We start from the raw sequence: 19,542 nt of genomic DNA, 5'->3' as shown, positions 1-19,542 counted from the left end.
TATTTGCCAACTGTATTGTGGCCATTCTCAAGTTTTCAGAACTTGGACAGCAAACTGGGGTTTTCAGTAGAACTTAAATTTGAGGATCAGAATGCATTTCCATCCTTCAAACTCTACTTAAACGTCAGTAATTATTCTACATATTTAGCAAGTAAATTGATTTTTTTCTGATATAAAAGGACATATTTTGGCATTTAGGTATACAAGTTTTCCCCCTTTTTTCGCCTTTTATAATGAAGGCACTTGTCTGTAGACTCTTCCATATTCTAAGGCAAAACTAAGTTTTGTCAGCTATCAAATCACTTCCTGTTTTTCACTAGTATACAACCTTAAAATTGAAATGGATTCACATGAAAGAATATTTTGGAGGAAATGGAAAGGAGCTAGTGTTTTTCACCCAAAAAGCCACTTTTTGATTGTGGCTATTGCAAAAAATTCACAAGGTGAATGATTAACCGATACTATGTTTCTCATTAAGTCAGTGGTGCAGTTATGCCTGCAACAAATCTGCAAGTATAAATCTGAGCTTGCTTCAGAAATACCCTGCTTTTTTTAAAATATGTAACTCTAGCCAACGGAAGTTTCAGATGGGTGGGAATATTTATGCACAATTTAAAGCTATGAATTTCTTTGCTAATCAGCAGACCAACTTGGATACATTTCAAAGAGACCTAACATTACAGCTCTGACTAATACTTTTTTTTGGTCTTGTCATGGAGCAAGGCAGATTGTTTCACTAGAAAATTCTTGAAAATAAATGATCTGTATTATAGCTGGTGAAGCTTCTAGTCCTGAATTTGGAAACTGCATATGAACAAAAGAAACTTAGCTTATTTGTATAATAAATGCACAAGATGACATACCCAGAAAATCAGTTTAATGCTATTGGACAATATGTATTTCAAAACTAAACATTGTGTTTAAAAAAAGTAGTTCTATAGTTCTTAAATGTAAATAAGTAGTTTAATGTTCCTTTTTATAGAAGCTGAAACATTTTTTATCCAGTGCACTGAAAGTAGTGGAAATGTGTACGGGGAGCGGTACACCCTTTTTCATAAGACTGCTCTTGAACTTTATTTCCCAACACTTTCCTTTACTTCCTAACTCGTAAAGTTCAGAAGAGAAAAGGGTTATTGTTTTCAACATTAGTTTTTGTTCAAGGGCATTTTTTTCTTATTATTCCAAGTGATTTTTATAGCAAGGGTCTTCTGAGTTCATTCAGCTGAACCTGTGATCTACAGTGTAGCTTAAACACACTGTAATCACTGTTGAACAAAAGTTATTTTTGTTTCATATATACCTTTATTGTATATATAACCTTCTGTATGATGCGGATTTTTTCCAGACGTATCTAAATGCCTGAAAGCTAATTTCTTAGATGAGAATGCAATATAAAATATTGAAAATGAATTGTTATAACTTGCAACAGCACTGTAGGCCAAAAGCCGTTTCTGCCTACCAGTAAACCATTAATGTTTTGATGTAGACAGGATATTGTGTCATGGGAGAGAGAGGGAGAGAACGGTTTCTTCACTGTGGCTTCTTAGTTTCTCTTATTAGAGAGATCATAGTACAATCTTTAAAATGAAGAAATTGAATCTCTGTTTAGTGAAACCCACTTATACAGTTTATGGCAGTTTTCCAGATAACTATGTTGAAATACTGTTTTTTAAAACTTTTTTTTTTCCACACTTGGTTCTCGGTTCTTCCAGTAAAAGCCTGAATTTGTGCTAGTCAAAATAAATTAGTTCCCTGGCAGGTACAAATTTTAGTTGTCTGCATGGATGCCACCTAGTATGCCTAGATGCGTAGTAAACCTAGATGCCACCTGTGTTTTCAGCACAGCATTGTTGAAAGCATGACTGTTCACACTGGTTTTGAACTCTTAATGAGCATCACTCTGAAGGAGTCCTAAAGGGCATTGTAAAGAGCTTCTGCCTTTAGAAATCTCTAGCATGTTTTGGCTCTTGCATTAGCCCTATGAGACCCTCAGGTCTCATGCTGAAGCCTGAACTAAGGGAAAAGTCTCGAGTTATTTTTGTTCATGATATCATAAACAGTACAACTTCAAACCTGCTGCAGAAATAAAGATTTTTATTTGGACTTTGCAAATCAAATGCGAAGGAGATGGATCCAAAATGCAAAAGAGAAGGGAGGCCGCAAGTTTGTCTTAACATGTCTTTCTGTATTTGCTGACGTGGATTTGGATGTGGGTGCTGTACTTCTTGAGGGACAAGACAGAAAAATAGATTCCTTCTCCCACTTCCACGAGTGACAGTGGACATTCCACAGTTCTCCACAAGACATCTCACAGGGTGAACTCATTAATGAGAGACGGAAAAGTTGAAGGACCCATTTTCAGCCAGCATCTGTTTGATACAAATCATCTCCACAAAGCATAACTCAGGTAAGTGGGTGCATTGTGTTCTACTTCGTCATATTTTAGTTTTGCTGTAGGTTCTAAAATTGCCTTTTTGAAATAACAGAATTGGGAGAGGACAAAACAGATTAATTGCTTCTTCAAAGTAGCCAATTTATTTTACCAACTGACAATATTAAACTAACAGAAAATGGGATTGTGTATTATAAATCAGAACACATGGTTTGGCAGGTTGATGTCATTATGCTGCTTGAAATAATCAATTATTTTGACGTTAATGAAGGACATGCCCTAGAAACAATGTATGAGGAATTAAATTCTCTTGTATTTTGTGTTTACTTTATCCCTTTGAGCAGTCAGAAAACTTGACTATTAGGCTAAGTGACCTTTTTAAATAATTTACAATATAAATATTGAAAATGTTTAGTACAATGAATAGTACAGATTTAGAATTACATTGGCTTTTCCCTAGGTTTCCAAATCAGGCTGTGATCATGGCTTTTGTTTTCTAAATTAAATCTTTCGGGTTAGACACTTCTTTGTTGCCTGGCAATATTTTAATACAAGCTTTTTATCTCTGTTGATACTTGCTAAGTGTCCCAAACGAGTGCTTTACCATCCTTTCTCAGCCCTCGCTTATAATGAGACAGCACTCCATGCTACTCAGCCACAAACCTTCGTGGCTTTTTACTGTGCAAATGTCAGGAGCAGACAGGTATCCTTAAGCTTCTTGGAGAAAGTTTTTGCGTTTTTAAGTGATGTATCTACCAAGACATCAGTACTTCTGAACTATTCAGTATTTATTTCTGTAGGCCCCGTACTTGTATCTCAGGCTTTGAAATGTCTCCTGAAGTTTTTGAATGGTCATCTAGCAGTTCACTTACTTTTTATAGTTTATGGTCATATTTTAGAGTTCTGTCATGTGCTTTTTGCTCCCTGCATAATGTGAATGTTTCTGTCTCTTTTATGTTTTTCAGTTGCCTTGACTGGGATATTTTTCAACTGAGCTTTGCACCTGCTGAAAGACTGTGATAAAGAGAGCAAACGAACAGAAGAGAACAAATTTTTATCTGCGTTGGCGCTTTGAGTCTGTCACTTAAGAAATTATATTTGAAGGACAATAGACTGAGGAGAGGCAAAGAGACTGAAAGAAGTTGAGCAAAATCTTGTGTAACATTTTGCCATCAGAAAAATTGCAGAGAGCTAAATAAACCATGCCAAAATCTTTAGATTCATAGACAGTCCTTTTTATTAGGTGTCATTTAAGCATATGTACAAACCTTACACATTTTAAAGTTTACTTCAGTGTGAATAACTTTTAAATAAAAGATCTGCAAAACAGCACTTTTTTTGGTAAAGCACACTTGGAACTTGCTTTTGTAGATTCACCTTTGTAGTATTGCTTGTGTTCAGCTACTGGAAACAATGAAATACAGAATGACACTAACCGTCACTTCCCTCCAAAAAATACGAAGACATTTCCTGTAACTGGGTGAAAGAGTGATACAGAAGACTGGCTTGGGGATAGCATGATGGACTCCTGCATTTCAGAGTGAATTACAAAAATCTATCTTAAAGTTCCATGTTGGAATTTTTACTTCTTGATGAGATAGGTTGGGAGGTGCTCTATAAGGAGCATGTACTATACAAATGTAAAGGATAAAGGTAGAGGAATGTGAAATGGCATTAAATACAATTTTCTCCTCAAGTAATCAACATATTCTCTACATATTATGCTTGTAATATCCTTAAGACTCAATTATTTATTTTTCCTGTAGCTTAATGAATTGCTGTAGACCACTTGATCCATGTTAATGATCCATACCCCAAGTGCATACTCTTTGCTCCATGAAAAATGAGATAACCTTTAATCAGTGTGGCATTTTTATATGTGAAATCCTAGATTCTTTCATACTGGATGTGTTGATTGTTTTAACGTACAAAAGACAGTTCTGCTTACCTAGACAGAAGATGACAACCTGTTGTATAGCAAATTTCTAAAAAAAATCCTTTTTACTATATTCAAATAAATATTATATTTTTGTAGGGGGGTTGTTTTGTTTTTGTTTTGTAACTTGGAGACCATATATTTAGAATTAATTATTTGTGATTATTTAATAATTGAACTAGTTTATTTGTAATTATCGGTCATGTCCAATTCCTTTGTAGCAGATGGGTTTCTCTGTCTTTTAATGTCTCCCCCAGGCATGCACCTTTTTGTTAAGATGTCTGTCAGAAACCTAAGAGCTCCAATTAAGGCAGTTGATAACTTCATTGTCATTTTCGGTATTTTGGGGTGCCTGTAGTATAGTATCTAAACATGGATGTTAATTCAGTGGTTGCTTCTGATTTTTGTTATTCAGATTTGTAATGGAAATTAAAAATAGAATCAATTGTAAAATGAATTTGTTTACATCATATAATTGTTAATTATTATGAAAGACAATCTCCAAGGTTTTAGGTCTGCCATGTTTTTGTATGTGGAGCTCTTGTTAAAACTCTGGTTTGAATATGACCTTTGGTCCTAGCATTCTGTCATACAGCTGCTCTTTTCTGTAGTACAGAAAACCAATTACACTAGGCTGCATAAGAAAGTGTCATTCGTAGGGTCTAACTTGCCATGCTCAGAGTGGTCTCAATGTAAAACAGATCTTAATACATAAAAGAAAAAAAAAAAGACGTAGATCTTCCATGTATGTCAGACTTTGTTTTTATGCTTTTGTAATTGCTTCATAATTTGTGTGTTGAGTACAGTCTGTCACTGCCTAATCTTGCTTACTAATTAATTTGCATTTCTTTTCTAGGCACTCTGCTTAATAGTGCTACCCTTCATTCCTGCATCAAACCTCTTTTTTCCTGTTGGATTTGTAGTAGCAGAACGTGTGTTATATGTTCCTAGCATGGGATTCTGCATTTTAGTAGCACACGGATGGAAGAAATTATCAAATAAAAGGTACAGTAAGTTTATCTTTAACTGGTTTAACTCATTTCTCCTAATTCAATAAAAGACAAGGACATTTATAACTGCGGGATTTCCCAATAGAGCTTTAACCAGTGTGAATTTATGATGTTACAGGTCCTGTTCTGCATCAAGTTCTTGCTGAATGCAGAGTACTGACCAAGAGTAACTGTTTGGCAGTCCTGTGGTGTGAGCAAATGACAGCAAGGAACTTAGAAGACCAGTAGATATTTTTTAATTTATAAACAGACATGCACCATCAGCAGTGTTGCTTTGAAAATGTAGTACACTGGCTGCTCTTCCTGTAGAGGAATTTAGTGCTGGTTTAGGGGATAGACATTTACTAAGCAGTTTATTAGGAAAAAACACTTTTGCGTCAGCAAATACTTCAAATTAAATTTACCTATATGCATGTTGGGTGCAGTCAGAACATCAGCATCATGAGTTAGTCTTCTGATTAAGTATTGTTAATTATTTAAAAATTAATTGTGATTTAGCTTAATGCTACAAAGGATACCTAAAGGATAAAATATTTCACCTTTCACCTTGTGAGGTGAAAGGATAATATATTTAATTCATTTATACAACCTAGTATTTTAGGTTAAAATATTTTGCTGAAGATCACTGATTTCTTTGAAATTTTTGTGATATCATTAATCAGATTTTATCATGAGTTTGTGGCCCTTACGCTTTTTTAGCTGATAGCAGTTTGCCATCTTAGGTCAAACCATTTTACCAAATAGAAATATTTTTTTTGGAGTTATTTCGGAGCAATCAGTTTAAAAGTTGGTTGAGCTTGTATTTGGAGAGAGAACCAAATTGTAAGAAAAGGGTAAACATTACAGAACCTTTGTTTCACAAATTGCAGATTTTTGTATTTTGACTTTTATTACAGAAAGTGACTGAATAGGAGTAAAGGAGGAGTTTTAAATCTGTTGGAGAGGGGAGATACTTTAGTGCATTGATCCTTTGCCTCTTAAGAAAAATAGTCCTTACGATACTAAATACTGAGATTCTTCCCCTACACCTCCCATTGTTGTTGTTATTCTGAGGGTATTCAGAGGTTCATTTAAAAACACAAAAACCGCAAAACATACTTTTCAATACCTTTGACACCAAACACTTTAGAATGCAAGGTAGCTTACATTACACATCGCTACAAAATGGACTGCCTAGATATTTCTTTTGTGTAAATAACATGGTATTTTCTGTTTTAAATCATTTTTAAGGATTAGGCAAAAAAAATTACAGTCTAGATATGATTTGTACTTCATCCAAAGGTGACTACTGACTAAAGTTTATGTAATGCATGTATATCAGTCTGCAGCATGTGCAAATATCTTCATTACTGATAAAATTTTCAGTGTTTAAGTGCTAAGAATGTACATCAGAACTGCTCAGTATTTGTTTAATTAAAGAATGATTTAGATAAGAATTTCTCCTTTGAAATTTCTGCTCTGAATGCATATTTTGCATGGACCTTAGGTTTTCTAGTGTCTTGTACATTGTAAATGCTTCCCCCTGAGCTGGATGCTCTACCCTTTTTACCCTAGTGCCATACTTCTGCTCATCTGGACAAACTGAAAGGCAGCCGATCCCAGTCTATGTTGTCTGTTGTCGTTAGAAGTGAGGTTAGAAGTGTCGTTAGAAGTGAGTTATCCTTGCAGGATAACTTGTGCTAACTGGTGCTGCCAAAGCTGACAGCAATGGATAAGGAGAAATCGGTGATACCCTGTGGGAGTGAGGAGAAAGTATTATCACAAATCCCACTACAAAGTGGCAAAAATAGAAGTGTTGTGACAGAAAGCAAGGATCCAGGAGAGGACAGATAGGGAGGAAAATTAGGCAGCAGTGTGGCTTACTACAAAAATATTGCAAGTCAGTGCTCTAAAAAGTCTCACAATGTGGAATAGGCTCCTTGCTTTAGAAATATGGGGGGACATATGGGGGGGGGGGGGGGCGGGTGGAACTGTTTTATTAGCCTGGTGGGGATATGGTTTATTGCATGTCTCAGTTCTCACCAGCTGCTTTGTGGTGTTGGAATTCCTCTCATTTCTGCTGCTCTTTTAATTTTTACTTTTTAATTTATTTTAAATTAAATTTAATTTATTTTAAAGCAAAACACAAGAACCACCACCAACAAAAACAAGCACAGTCTTGCGTGTGCAGCGTTTTGTATATGAGGGCAAAAGCTTCTGTTTTTCTGTTAAACCCCTGTGGAGTACACAGGAGTGTGAACAGCTAAACCAAGAAATAGCTGGCAAAGGTGGATAGCTATGTCTGCTTCAGAATGATATTTTTAAAGCTTTTTAACAAAGTCATGTTCATAATTGGAGGAAGACTACTAGGTCTTTAGTGAGTTTTTTCACATATAGATCTGAATTCAGAGACCAAATGGGGTCAGTCTGTTAGAGTTTGTTTTATATCTGGTGTAGTTAAACCAAGCGGTGTTCAAACTGCAGAAAATAAACTGCAAAAAATCTAGAAGATTGTTGCTGACAAGCTGGTCATAGAGTGTGATTTGTGCTCCTGATTTGCAGCTTTTAAAATAAAATATAAGCTGTTCAAGAGGCACTGGACCTTTCTCCTACTGAGGTACTACCATTGTATTGTGTTTACTTAGGAGCATTGGGTGGCCTCCACAGCAAACCTCTCTGATAAGAGGTATGCTACAGTGTGGGAAAGGTTGGTTATGCGTTCAGTAAAGAACTTGTGCGGAATAACCTGACTATATAAATAAATTTATTTTTATTATTTTTTTTTAAATTAAATTAAAAATAAAATTAAATAAAAGGATAGGATGACATTAGTTTTTCTTGTTTCATTTTTGTAAGCTATTACATTTTATACAGTGTTTTGAAGAACCTCACTGTTGGACGTCATGATCATGTTCATTGTCTAAGATTACAGATAAGGTCTGAAAAGCAAAAGTACAGTTTTCCTACATTTTTGTTCCACATTATATTATGTGGATTGCATTTGTTTTTATTAAGCAGATTGCATAGTGATGGAAAAAAAAAAAACCGACAGGTGAATAACTTGAAATTAGACATTAGATTCCTTTTAAATTTTGAACTGCTACAATTAATGTTCAGGCAAGTTGGAATATACCATTCGCAAATATGTTCTGCATTTTTTTTGTCTCCTAGGATAGGAGATATTTTATTTAGTATAAATAAGAATTGTTTGTGTGCTTTTAACAAATCTTTATTTTATTGTTTGTTTTTTTTTTTTAATTTAATAGTGTACTAAGAAAAATTTCTTGGGTTTGTTTGGCTGTGGTACTATTCACGCACGCCTTAAAAACACTACACAGAAACTGGGACTGGGAATCAGAATACACATTGTTTATGTCAGCTTTAAAGGTACTGTATCTTATTTGAAAGAGATAATGGAAAATTGTGTTGCTATTCTAAAAAAAAGTTGACTGCATTAGAGCATGATAAGAATGGAGAGAAATTATGCTTGTTTTGCCACTTTTATTTCTATGTTGACAGTATCTAATTAGTAGCTTTTGGGAATGCTTTAAAAGCAGTGTGATGCACACATGGGAATTCATGCACAAGAAACGAGAATTTTTTCTTAATGTGTTAAAACAGTTGAATGTATTCTCTTAACTGGAGGTAAACACAATATGTTTGAATATAAAATCTACAAAAGGTTTGCATAAAATAGTTTCTTTAAATATGGCATGGTATGATAGTTTGAACAACCATCTATTCATTTTCCAATAATTACATTTTAAAATCCATGGAATTTTTAGGTACTAATGACTAAAATAAATGGATGTTGAGCAGGAAGTTCAATGTAATTGTTCTGTATGCGCTGTTTTGTTGTTCTTTACACATAGCAGCTTGATCTTTCATATGTTTTGTGTTTTTCCAACTTCAAGATTTAGTTGCAAGAAAATCAAATGCAGCTTAATACGTTATATATTGATATCTTTTTGTTGTTGTTTTTAGGTGAATAAGAACAACGCAAAACTATGGAACAATGTAGGGCATGCCTTAGAAAATGAAAAGAATTTTGAAAGAGCTTTGCAATTCTTCATACAAGCCACCCAAGTGCAACCAGGTAAAACCTTTGACTAGCTGCCGCTGAATGGCTTCTCCCTGCTCCTAATATGTCAGGATGCTTAGCTTACTTAACAAAATGTTCTGAATTACCTGTTTTTCACCAACTGAACAGCAAACAGGGCCAGTTAAATGATACGTAGTTTTTCAGTGTGATAAATATATCGATGAGTTAGTATTACAAGTTAATAAGCTCCTCCCCAAAAAAGTCCTCAGTGAAAGTTTCTATCTATAGAAAGGTGCATATACTTTTCATTTAAAGCCATTATTTCAGTTCATTCAAAAATAACATCATCCAACCTGTAATTCGTTTTGAAGTATTATTATTATTTAATTTTCTTACTTGATACTAAGGAAGAATATGAAAAAGATATCTAGGATGTATTTATTCTCTTTTGCATACTGTTGCAAAAGAATTTCTAGGTAGTACTGGACAACCTTTCCTTTTTCTTTTTAGAAACCTAGTAAATAATTTTCAATTTATGTGCCTCTACTATAGCAAGAGATTAAAGACATATACATGGAAAATTTACCTATCATTTTTGACCTTTTCCCAAGTAACTTTATAACACATCTTTTGGTTTACAGTTAAATTATTAGCTTCATAATTCAGATGAAAAATAATTTAAGCTGTTTTTTTTTGCTAGTCTTTATGCAGTACCTGTATTTAATGCAGCACTCAAGCATAGGTATTTTTTGTGATACTCAGTGTATGAAGTATTTGAAGTTTCATTCTTTTCTTTGTTAAGATGATATTGGTGCCCACATGAATGTAGGAAGAACTTACAAAAACTTAAACAAAACTAAAGAAGCCGAAGAATCATATATGATTGCTAAATCATTGATGCCACAGGTAATTAGAAACTACCACCATAGGAGGGAACTCTTTCAGACCTTATATTCCTGATAAAACTTTCTTATTTTTTTGTTGAAGCTGCATGTTGCTATATGCTCTCTCCCCTCCCTCCCCCCAAAGCTATCTCTTAAAAGAAAAGGTGATACACAATCATAGCACTTTAAAAAATGCTAACTTGGACCTTCTTTGTTAAAAAATATTTTAAGTTACTTTTTATATTGTTTTAGATTTTTTTATGGCTCAAATTGAGGATACAAAATAAGCAAGTTACAAATGTGCACTTACAGTTTCTAATCACAGTGGGTTTACTTTAATGTCCAGCTAATTGATGATGATTAGTTTCTGAGCCCGCAGGAGAAGTCTTAAATGCAGTGTTGGAGGTGGGAGAAGGCAGTTGCAGCTGCGACAAAAAAAAAATCTTTGAAAATACTTGTAAAAAACTGTCCTCTGTTACCTTTTCCATTTGTAAAGTTGTATTTGTACCTAGTAAGTATTACTTTAGCTGTTTAAAAGAAGAGGAATATTTTTGGGGCAAGGTAACAAATGTTAAGGGCAAAATGAGACTGACAAGAAAAATCAATAGTCCCTTGAGTATAACATTAAAAAGCTTGCACAATGAAACAGTATGAAGATTCGAGTAGACAGTACATTGGTTTTAATGCCATAGCATTTTCATCTTTCATGTAAATTTTTCATCTGCTGTGTAAGTGGACGGTAAAATTGTACTTACACTGAGCTGAAGGGTTTAAAAAAAAGGCTTGTCTGATAGAATGTCATTTTAGGCTTTAAGAAATACTCTTTGTTGAATGGGGAAAGTTTTACAAGATCTGGATGGTTGTTAATGGCCATTTGCATGAGCCAAGTTAAGTAGTAACAGAGCTTAACTGATAACTTTTGTATCCCATTTAAGGTAATGTTCCACGTGTTCATAGAAGTAAGACGACAAAAGATTTTGTTATGTTTTTATGATTTTTTTTCTTGGAGGAAGAGCTGCTATTTGTAATTGTTAAGTGGCTGTAGACTGTCCAGTATTACCCTAAAACAAATGCAGCAGGCTGAAGAGTAGTTCTGTACTGATTGTCTTTCATATTTTTACTCTTTTTTTTTTTTTTTGGTACATATGTTCTTTCTGGCAGATTATTCCAGGTAAAAAGTATGCAGCAAGAGTTGCTCCTAACCACCTGAATGTTTATATTAATCTTGCAAATTTAATTAGAGCAAATGAATCTCGCCTTGAAGAAGCAGATCAATTATATCGGCAAGCAATTAGTATGAGGCCAGATTTCAAGCAGGCTTACATCAGCAGGTATTTTCTAATTTTAGAGATACATATTCTTGAATGTACATTTGTGTATTTGCAGTGCTGTGAACATTGTTTAGTTCATACAATCGCATTAGCTTCTGGAATTGATTTATTTTCAAATAAGATGATGAAAATTTGGGGCAATAATAAATTATTTATGACAAGTCTTGTTCTTATACATTCCTACTTCAAGCAGTGTGTTTCCACATATGCTGTGTATTTGAACATTGTATAGGAAGATGCTTCCATTAGACATCTTTATGAATAACAAACTCAGATTTCTAATCTCCTTGTTTAGTTTTGAACTTCTAAAATTCTTATTTTAAAACTTCTAAAAAAACTTCTGATTACTCTGAATCATGGAGTTTTTCTTTATTATTTTGTTGAAAATGGTTCAGAAAAAGCAAGAAATGGGAAGCACATAAATGGGAGGCTAAATGACTGTGGGTTTTGAGGCTTCTGTCCACTGTTTTGTTAGTTGTGATTCTTCCTGGGATTTAGGGAGGTGCAGAGGTGTGTAGACTTTTTTGCAGTGTCACACAGCCAATATCAGGAGTCCTTGATAACTCCTGTATGTGGGTTCTTTTGTTCTGCTTATACATCTCCTGTATGTAAACTTCTCAGAGCTGAAAGCTTTGGGGAATGGTATATAATCAATTCCTGTGCTTTCTTGTGTTTAAAACAAAACAAAACTAGTATTAGTAGTATTTCACATCTGCTTTCTATAGGAAGATTAATTTCTTTTTAAAAAAAGGCAGAAAAATGTCAATTATTTTTGTACGTATATGAACAAAAATTGCTGAAGATTAAATTTATTCTTCAACAGGGGAGAATTACTTTTAAAAATGAACAAGCCTCTGAAAGCTAAGGAAGCTTACCTTAGAGCTCTAGAACTAGACAGAACCAATGCAGACCTGTGGTACAACTTGGCAATTGTTTACATTGAACTGAAAGATCCAACAGAAGCCCTGAAGAATTTTAACCGAGCACTAGAACTCAACCCAACACATAAACTGGCATTGTTCAACTCAGCCCTGCTAATGCAGGAATCTGGTATGTTAGTTACTCCTTAAATAAATATTATGTATTTATAAGATGCATATCACCTCTTTTTTTAGTTAACTGATTTATTTTTGAAAAGCAGAAGTTTGTAGCATCATCAAAAAAACTATTTATTGTAATAGTCAACTTTGTCATTTATTGGTAGTGTTTGGAATTTATGCAAAGTGTACATATACCTTAGCTGATTAGCACCTTTAAAACTATTTTACAATAGAACATCTTATACATATAAAAAATAGTGTTACACAAAACTCTTTTTCAAAATTGTACCTATATAATAAAACAGTGAAGTATGTATAATACTAATGTTTTGCATGTATATTGATTTCGTCCTTTCCTCATCAATTAAAAATCATTGACTTCTGTGGGTTTTAAATCTAGTCTTGGGAAATGTGAATGTTTTAAGTTTCCCCTGAAATACTTCTGATTAGTATGAATCAAGTTGGATTTTCATGTGCTTGATTTTGTATGTTTAGCTTCTGTCTGTATGGGTAAATATGGCTGTTGCCATACGAAAGCTGTCGCAAAACATAATTAGGAAGTGACAAGTAAGGTTTGTTTCCCTTTTTCTTGGGGATAATTTACCATCCCAACAAGAGATAATAGAGTTGATTGGAGCTGATCCAAATGGATTGTTCTTGTTCTTCATCTCTTTCCACGTTGTAAGTTAGGTAGTACAAGAAACGCCTTGTTTCTTGTCTGAAGTAGTACGAGGGGCTTCAAATGAGCAGAAGTGTTAGTTGTCTAGTTTTGAGTAACCCATACTGGAAGAAGGTACAGGCACTCTTTCAGGAGGTGGAAGAAGGAGGTTAAAATCAGCTCCCTAATCCCCCTTCCTTCAGTAAGTCTATGCCCGGAATTCCTTATTAAAATATATTCACTGAAATATTATTTAAAGTAGCACAGACTACAAGCTAGGATTCCTCCTATTATCAGACAAGATTATTTTTATACTTTATTTTTTAAACAATTTGATGCAAAACAAAATGAGTTACAGATTTTGTTTTGACATGATAAGGTATTATAGCCTGGCTAAATCAGACATCACCCTATGTAATCTCTATCAGTATTCTTTTCAATATGTCTTTAACAAAATGAGGTCTTCTAAGTTTGCTTCTATGAGAGGTGATTTGTCAGAACTGACAACTTCTCTGCATTCCAGTTGCTCACTCATACGTGAAAATAACCCCTGTTAAACTTGTAGAGACACCTTTTGTATCTGTTGTACCGAATCTAAATATAATTTAACAGATAATAGGATAATGATGCTGACTTTGGCTACAAGTCAGCTGTCAGTTTTGTCCTGTAAAGGATGTAAATATCATTTATTTTTTCTGCTACACGGCACAAATAAAAAGTAATATTTTAAACCCTTTAACTTTCACAGAAGTTACATTTTAATTTGTATAAGAACTAGCATTTTACTGGCCTGGCCTAAAAATACTTCAGTATAAATCTAGAATTAAATGCATTTTCTGTCATTTAGGTGATGCTCGGCTTAGACCTGAAGCTAAACAAAGACTGTTAAATTATGTGAAAGAAGAACCACAGGACGCAAATGGCTACTTCAATTTGGGTATGCTGGCAATGGATGACAAAAAAGATGTGGAGGCAGAGGCATGGATGAAGAAAGCCATAAGGTTACAGCCAAACTTCCGAAGTGCTTTGTTCAATTTGGCGTTGCTTTATTCTCAGACATCAAAAGAATTGATGGCTTTGCCTGTCCTGGAAGACCTACTGAAATACTATCCTGATCATACCAAAGGTCTCATTTTGAAAGGAGATATCCTTATGAACCAAAAGAAGGATATAGTTGGAGCAAAAAAGTGCTTTGAAAAAATTTTGGAACTGGATCCCAACAATGTACAAGGAAAACATAATCTTTGTGTAGTTTACTTTGAAGAACGAGACTTAATAAAAGCAGAAAAATGTTTGGTTGAAACTCTAGCTCTGGCACCTCATGAGGAGTATATTCAACGTCATCTGAACATAGTTAGAAGTAAAATTGCATCACTTAGTGTTACAGAACAGTCATCGCTTCTGGCAGATGGGACTGCAACTACTGCAGAAGAAAAAAAAAAATCATTTCAGAATTTGAAAGAAGTAAAAAATGAGCAGAAAGCCTCCCAAACAACAGCTGATAACAATAAAGGGCAATCAAAAAATAAGAAACGAACAGAGAAAAACAGTATGGAAAAAGAGACTCCCAAAAAATCTTCAAAAGAAATCAAAGATATTGAGAAAAAGAGAGTTGCTGCTTTGAAAAGACTAGAAGAGATTGAACGTATATTAAATGGTGAATAGTCTTTATTATGTCACAAAAGAGTAAGGGAGGAGTACTATTTTTAGTTGTTTAATGTGATCCAACTGGAAGATGGTTTCAGTCCTTTGGAAATAGAAAAAATGTTGACTGCGTATCATTTGGCAAGCAGTGAAAGTCATTACAATGCTTTATGTGAGAACTACAAATTTAAATATGATGTGGGGTATGGATGGGGATTGAAGGGTAATGGGTTGAGAATAATCTTAAATGCAGAATCTTAATTGAGAAAATAGTACTCAAAAATCATTGTAAGTCAGGGATATTCAGGAAGGGTACTTTCAAGGAATCCGTGAAAAAAATTAGTGGTGAACTGATAGGATAAGCCGGACGCTGCTGCTTTTCCACATAAAAATCTGTTTGGGTTAACATTTTCTACATTTCCATTTTACACATCAACAGTTTAAATCTTTCTAGACTTTTGTTTGCTTTACGTGGAAAAGCATTTTTCTTTGTGTTATTTGTTTAGAGAGCTTATCAAAGTCAGTAAAATGCCACTGGTTGTACTATGTATGTGTTAGACCATAGGGTGATGCAGCAGCACACTAAAACTTTCAGTTGTGTTCTAAATAAGAAATGATATAATAACCTTTTAATTGTTCTTTACTTACAGTGCTAATGGTTTGTACTGTTTTACCGAATAGAAATCTTATGGTGCTCGTAAGATCTTTAGTCTATGCTTTACTTTTAAAAAAAAACATGTTTTTTTTTCTTCAACTATCAAACATCTGGTTGTTTTTAAAAGTATATATATGGCGGAAGGAAACAGAAAACACCTTTTTTCACTCTTTCCCCAGTTCATTGAATGCTTACAAATGCACTTTTGGTACAGCAACCAATATGCTATGCAGTAGTCCTTGTCAACTTTGTATGGATGACTGTGGATTGACTCTGTTGTGTGGGAAATTCTTCTTTGTTTATAGTAAATCGACTTTATTGTTGGAACACTATTCTAAGTCTCATGACTTTTCACAACATTGATTTAAGCAACGATTGCTTAGAACAATGTGATAATAATTAAGCCACTGAATTTAACAATGTTTAACACAAGGAAATGTGGATAGTGTGCTTCCAAATATTAAGTTCTTTTGTTTCGATACTTTGTCATGGGTGTGTGGCTTTTATTAAATATTTATTTTGACTACTAAAATATTCCCATTTACACTTTTCCACTAATGCATAATTTTTATTTCCTACATTAATTTTTTTTTTTTGTAATTTCAGTGTTGCTTTTACCCTTGTGCAACGCATATATTTTTGTTTGAATATATTACCTATTACTGAAGTATGATGCCTCCCTTAATTATGAGAAAGAAGAGAAGAGCTGGGTGGAGAAAGAAGTATAAGAGATGGTTTCCTTAATAACTTAATCATTAAATCTAACTCTTACTCTCCATGTTTTGTCTTATTTCACGATATAGAAGTATTCCTTAGCAACCCTGTTTAACCATAGTCCTTGCTGTAACTGCTCAGTTTTCTGCCTCTGGCAATAATCCAGCTGTAAGATGTAATGTTTATCTTAGTGGGAGGGTTCTTAAATGTCTGAAGGCCTTGCAGGGACCTTTTCATTATTATGTATCATTTGTAATGTTACCACAACAATTGTTTGTATGGTAATAACTAGGAAAAGACTGTATGGGTTTTTAAAAACATGATCTAAAATCCGTGGACATAACTAGGTACCTGGTGTGCAGCCATTCCTCATACACAGGTTTTAAGTGTTCACTGTACCACCAGGAATCAATTGACCACACCTTGAAAATTGCTGCTTTATCTTAATCTGTGAATAACTTGGATACTTGTAGCTAAAATAGTTATGTGGAGCTGTATAGAAACACTAAATTGCATATTAAGTCTTCCCTCCCGACCTTTGTTTTACAAATGAATTGGTCATTGTTCTGGGTGATACAAAGGAACATTCATTTTAAAGTGGAAGGAACTACGTAGTAAGAAAAGGTACTTTCTGTCTGGCTATGCAGGCCAAAATTCTGTTTTTGTTTTGTTTTTACTATTAAGAGTCTAGAATCCAGTTGCCACACTGTTATCATTCAGTCTGTAAATTCGAGAGAAGAGGCACGTTCTCAGGTTCAGCAGTTCAGCTGCTGCCTCTCTGCTCTAATATTGACCATATCATACAAGTAGCTGCTCTTCAGAGACTTGCAAGAATTGTTAGATTTACTGGCACTCAGAGGTGCCGTCAGTTTTAACTAAATAAAGTCATCAGACTGGCATAAACTAGAGTATGCAGGTGGTAGGTCTTTCAGTCTCTGATCAGGTAATATGTGCCCTTTGTTTCTTCTAAAAACTGTAGTAAAAATGAGTATTTTGACTACTGTCAATATGCCAAGTTGTATTTAGCCTGTTTTAGGGTGTCAACCATTTGAAACGGATAGGAAGAATGTTACAGTAAATTGAAGCAGCGTAGCTGATAAAAACAAATAACAACAACAAAAAGTCAAATTTTATCTTCATTCAAGTCTGGTTTCTTTTTAATGCATTGAGTTTTATCAGCTCTGCAGGGAAGTAGTTGGGTATTATTAATAATAGGAACATTTTCCTACGAACAGGCATGTGCAAAGTGTCACAAATTGGAGTCACAAAGAATGAAGTGGGAGATAAATTCCTTTCAATGTGCACTGCTGTTTGCCCCTTGGTTAGGCAATACTGGAAGAGAAAAAGTCAAGACAGGAGTAAAGACAGGAAGATTGCTGTAGATGGAGGGTTACATATAAAGAAAGCAAGAAAATGTGGTACGTGTGTGTTGCCATAGACTTTGAATGAAATGGGAAGATTTTGTTTTCTGCTCAGTTGCAGAGACTTACTGAATTGTACCTTATTTTGAAACAATGTAATTTCAATACATTTAAAAGGAAGATGATGCGCTGAAATCTTAGGTGAGTCTTGGTTTCAACCTGTGAAAAAATGCCTATATAGCTTGTAGCAACTTCTCATCCAGATCCTCGTTCCCCATGGGCCTTCTGGTATGAAGCAGACAGACTCAGGATCCTCGTGCTCTGAAGAGACAAGGTTCTCTTTGCCAATAGGATGCAAGAGATGCACGTTCTTTGTTTTCCTGGAGCTACAGGACTGTTGTCACCATGTTGCTCCTAAATGAACATAAAACACTGACAAAAGTATGTTATTACTCTGCCTTTCTTCGTTTACCAAAAATAGCTGGACTGAATAGGGCCTGTGGGATACTGACACAGCCTCCCATTTAATGGGACTTCAGAACAAAGCACGGACCTGCTTTCTCAGTGGGTGTTGTCAGTTGCAGAAGTTAACTATTTCAAAAGCTGCTGAAACATTTTAGCACTGTGCATATAGGCTGCCCAGCCCAGCGTTCGAGCAGATTCCCCTTCTTCACATCTCTAGGGTATTACAAGACTAAAGCACTGAGAGCAGCTTTTTGTATACAACAGTTCAGTCTTCTGCTGCCTCAGTCTCAGATGAGGCTTTTGCAATATCAAGCAGTACCTTCTACATAAATGTAAAGCTGCCCACGTGCCTGCTTCCAGGGTACAGAGCTAAAGGCTGAGCATACAGGTTTGTGGCATTTGTTTCTTCCTGAAATTTCATTTGCAAGGGCCCAATGGAGATCAAAACAATTCCGGGAAGTTAACAGCCCGCCCCGGGCTCTTGCATAGTTTGCATCCCACAAAGGCACAAAGAAGGGTCCCATATTGGGCAACTGTATGTGGCAGGGGCTTTTTTGTGCAGAGGTTCTGTGATCATCCACCTCTGCCTAGCCAAATGCATGGAGCTGCTGCAGCAGAACCTGCTCCTCCTCAAAGGACCTGCTTCAGCCTATGCCATGTAACCAAATTGTGCCTCTTTGACTTTCAGTCTAGGAATTCTGCTTTGCTTAGGAAAAAGCCTGAAAATGGAAAGGCTGGAAGACACCTGTCCTTCCACCCATCCTTCACCTCACTTCCTCTACGTACAAAGCTTTGGCATGCTTCATGTAGTGTTTCAGCTGAGCAAGAAGAGCCTGTCCCCCCAAACCTCCAACTTAGCTTACAAAAAAGGTAAGTAAACCATTCCTATTTGTGATCAAAATAGCATAGCTTGCTAGTTTACATGTATTCATATGCTACATTAAATTAAAAAAAAAAAAAAAAGATAAATACCACATTATTTTTATAGCATTCAGTGAGTGGTAGCAAAGCCAGTGTTATTTCAAAAACCTGCAAACTGCTTTCTGTGGTCTGATAGTCTCCTTCTACACACCAGTGGTTTGCATGCAGGATATATGTGTCTTTTGCAAACAGTTGGGGGGGAAAAAAAAACCAAAACAAACATACACCTGTCTCTATCAAAACAAAATAAATAAAAGAAAGAAAAACAAAACAACAACAACAAAAAACCTTCTACATAATTATTCTGGGATGGGAAGACTGTTACAAACTCTAACTTTCTTGAGCTAGGAAAGAGTTATGGCTTTGATAAAATGTCCATAGAGAGGCACTAACAAGTTTTACAGCGAGTTTCGAGGTTACATGCTTGCTTGGGTGAGCTGTCTTTTTCAGATGTGAGCAGAAAGAGAAAGAAATTAAATGTGTGGGTCTGTGGGGCTTTGTGTGAGACTA

At 35.0% G+C, this 19,542-nt stretch overlaps 1 protein-coding gene across 3 annotated transcripts in view; it reads left to right on the top strand.

The window, feature by feature from the left end:
- TMTC3 (transmembrane O-mannosyltransferase targeting cadherins 3) overlaps positions 1-16,347 on the top strand; it is a 36,357-nt gene extending 20,010 nt beyond the window's left edge. For all 3 annotated transcript variants that reach the window (XM_066995441.1, XM_048061038.2, XM_013182629.3), the window contains 7 exons: positions 5,185-5,333; positions 8,584-8,704; positions 9,302-9,413; positions 10,162-10,265; positions 11,405-11,574; positions 12,398-12,624; positions 14,120-16,347. In XM_066995441.1, the coding sequence (XP_066851542.1) occupies positions 5,185-5,333; positions 8,584-8,704; positions 9,302-9,413; positions 10,162-10,265; positions 11,405-11,574; positions 12,398-12,624; positions 14,120-14,937 (1,701 nt within the window). In that variant the 3' untranslated portion in view covers positions 14,938-16,347. The remainder of the gene's footprint in view (positions 1-5,184; positions 5,334-8,583; positions 8,705-9,301; positions 9,414-10,161; positions 10,266-11,404; positions 11,575-12,397; positions 12,625-14,119) is intronic.
- Positions 16,348-19,542: the final 3,195 nt, after the last annotated feature.

The sequence above is a fragment of the Anser cygnoides genome, chromosome 1 (genome assembly GCF_040182565.1).
Source record: "Anser cygnoides isolate HZ-2024a breed goose chromosome 1, Taihu_goose_T2T_genome, whole genome shotgun sequence".
In the NCBI taxonomy this organism is placed as follows: domain Eukaryota; kingdom Metazoa; phylum Chordata; class Aves; order Anseriformes; family Anatidae; genus Anser; species Anser cygnoides.
Note: the sequence above shows the minus strand (reverse complement) of the source record. Positions and strands in the feature narration are given on the sequence as shown.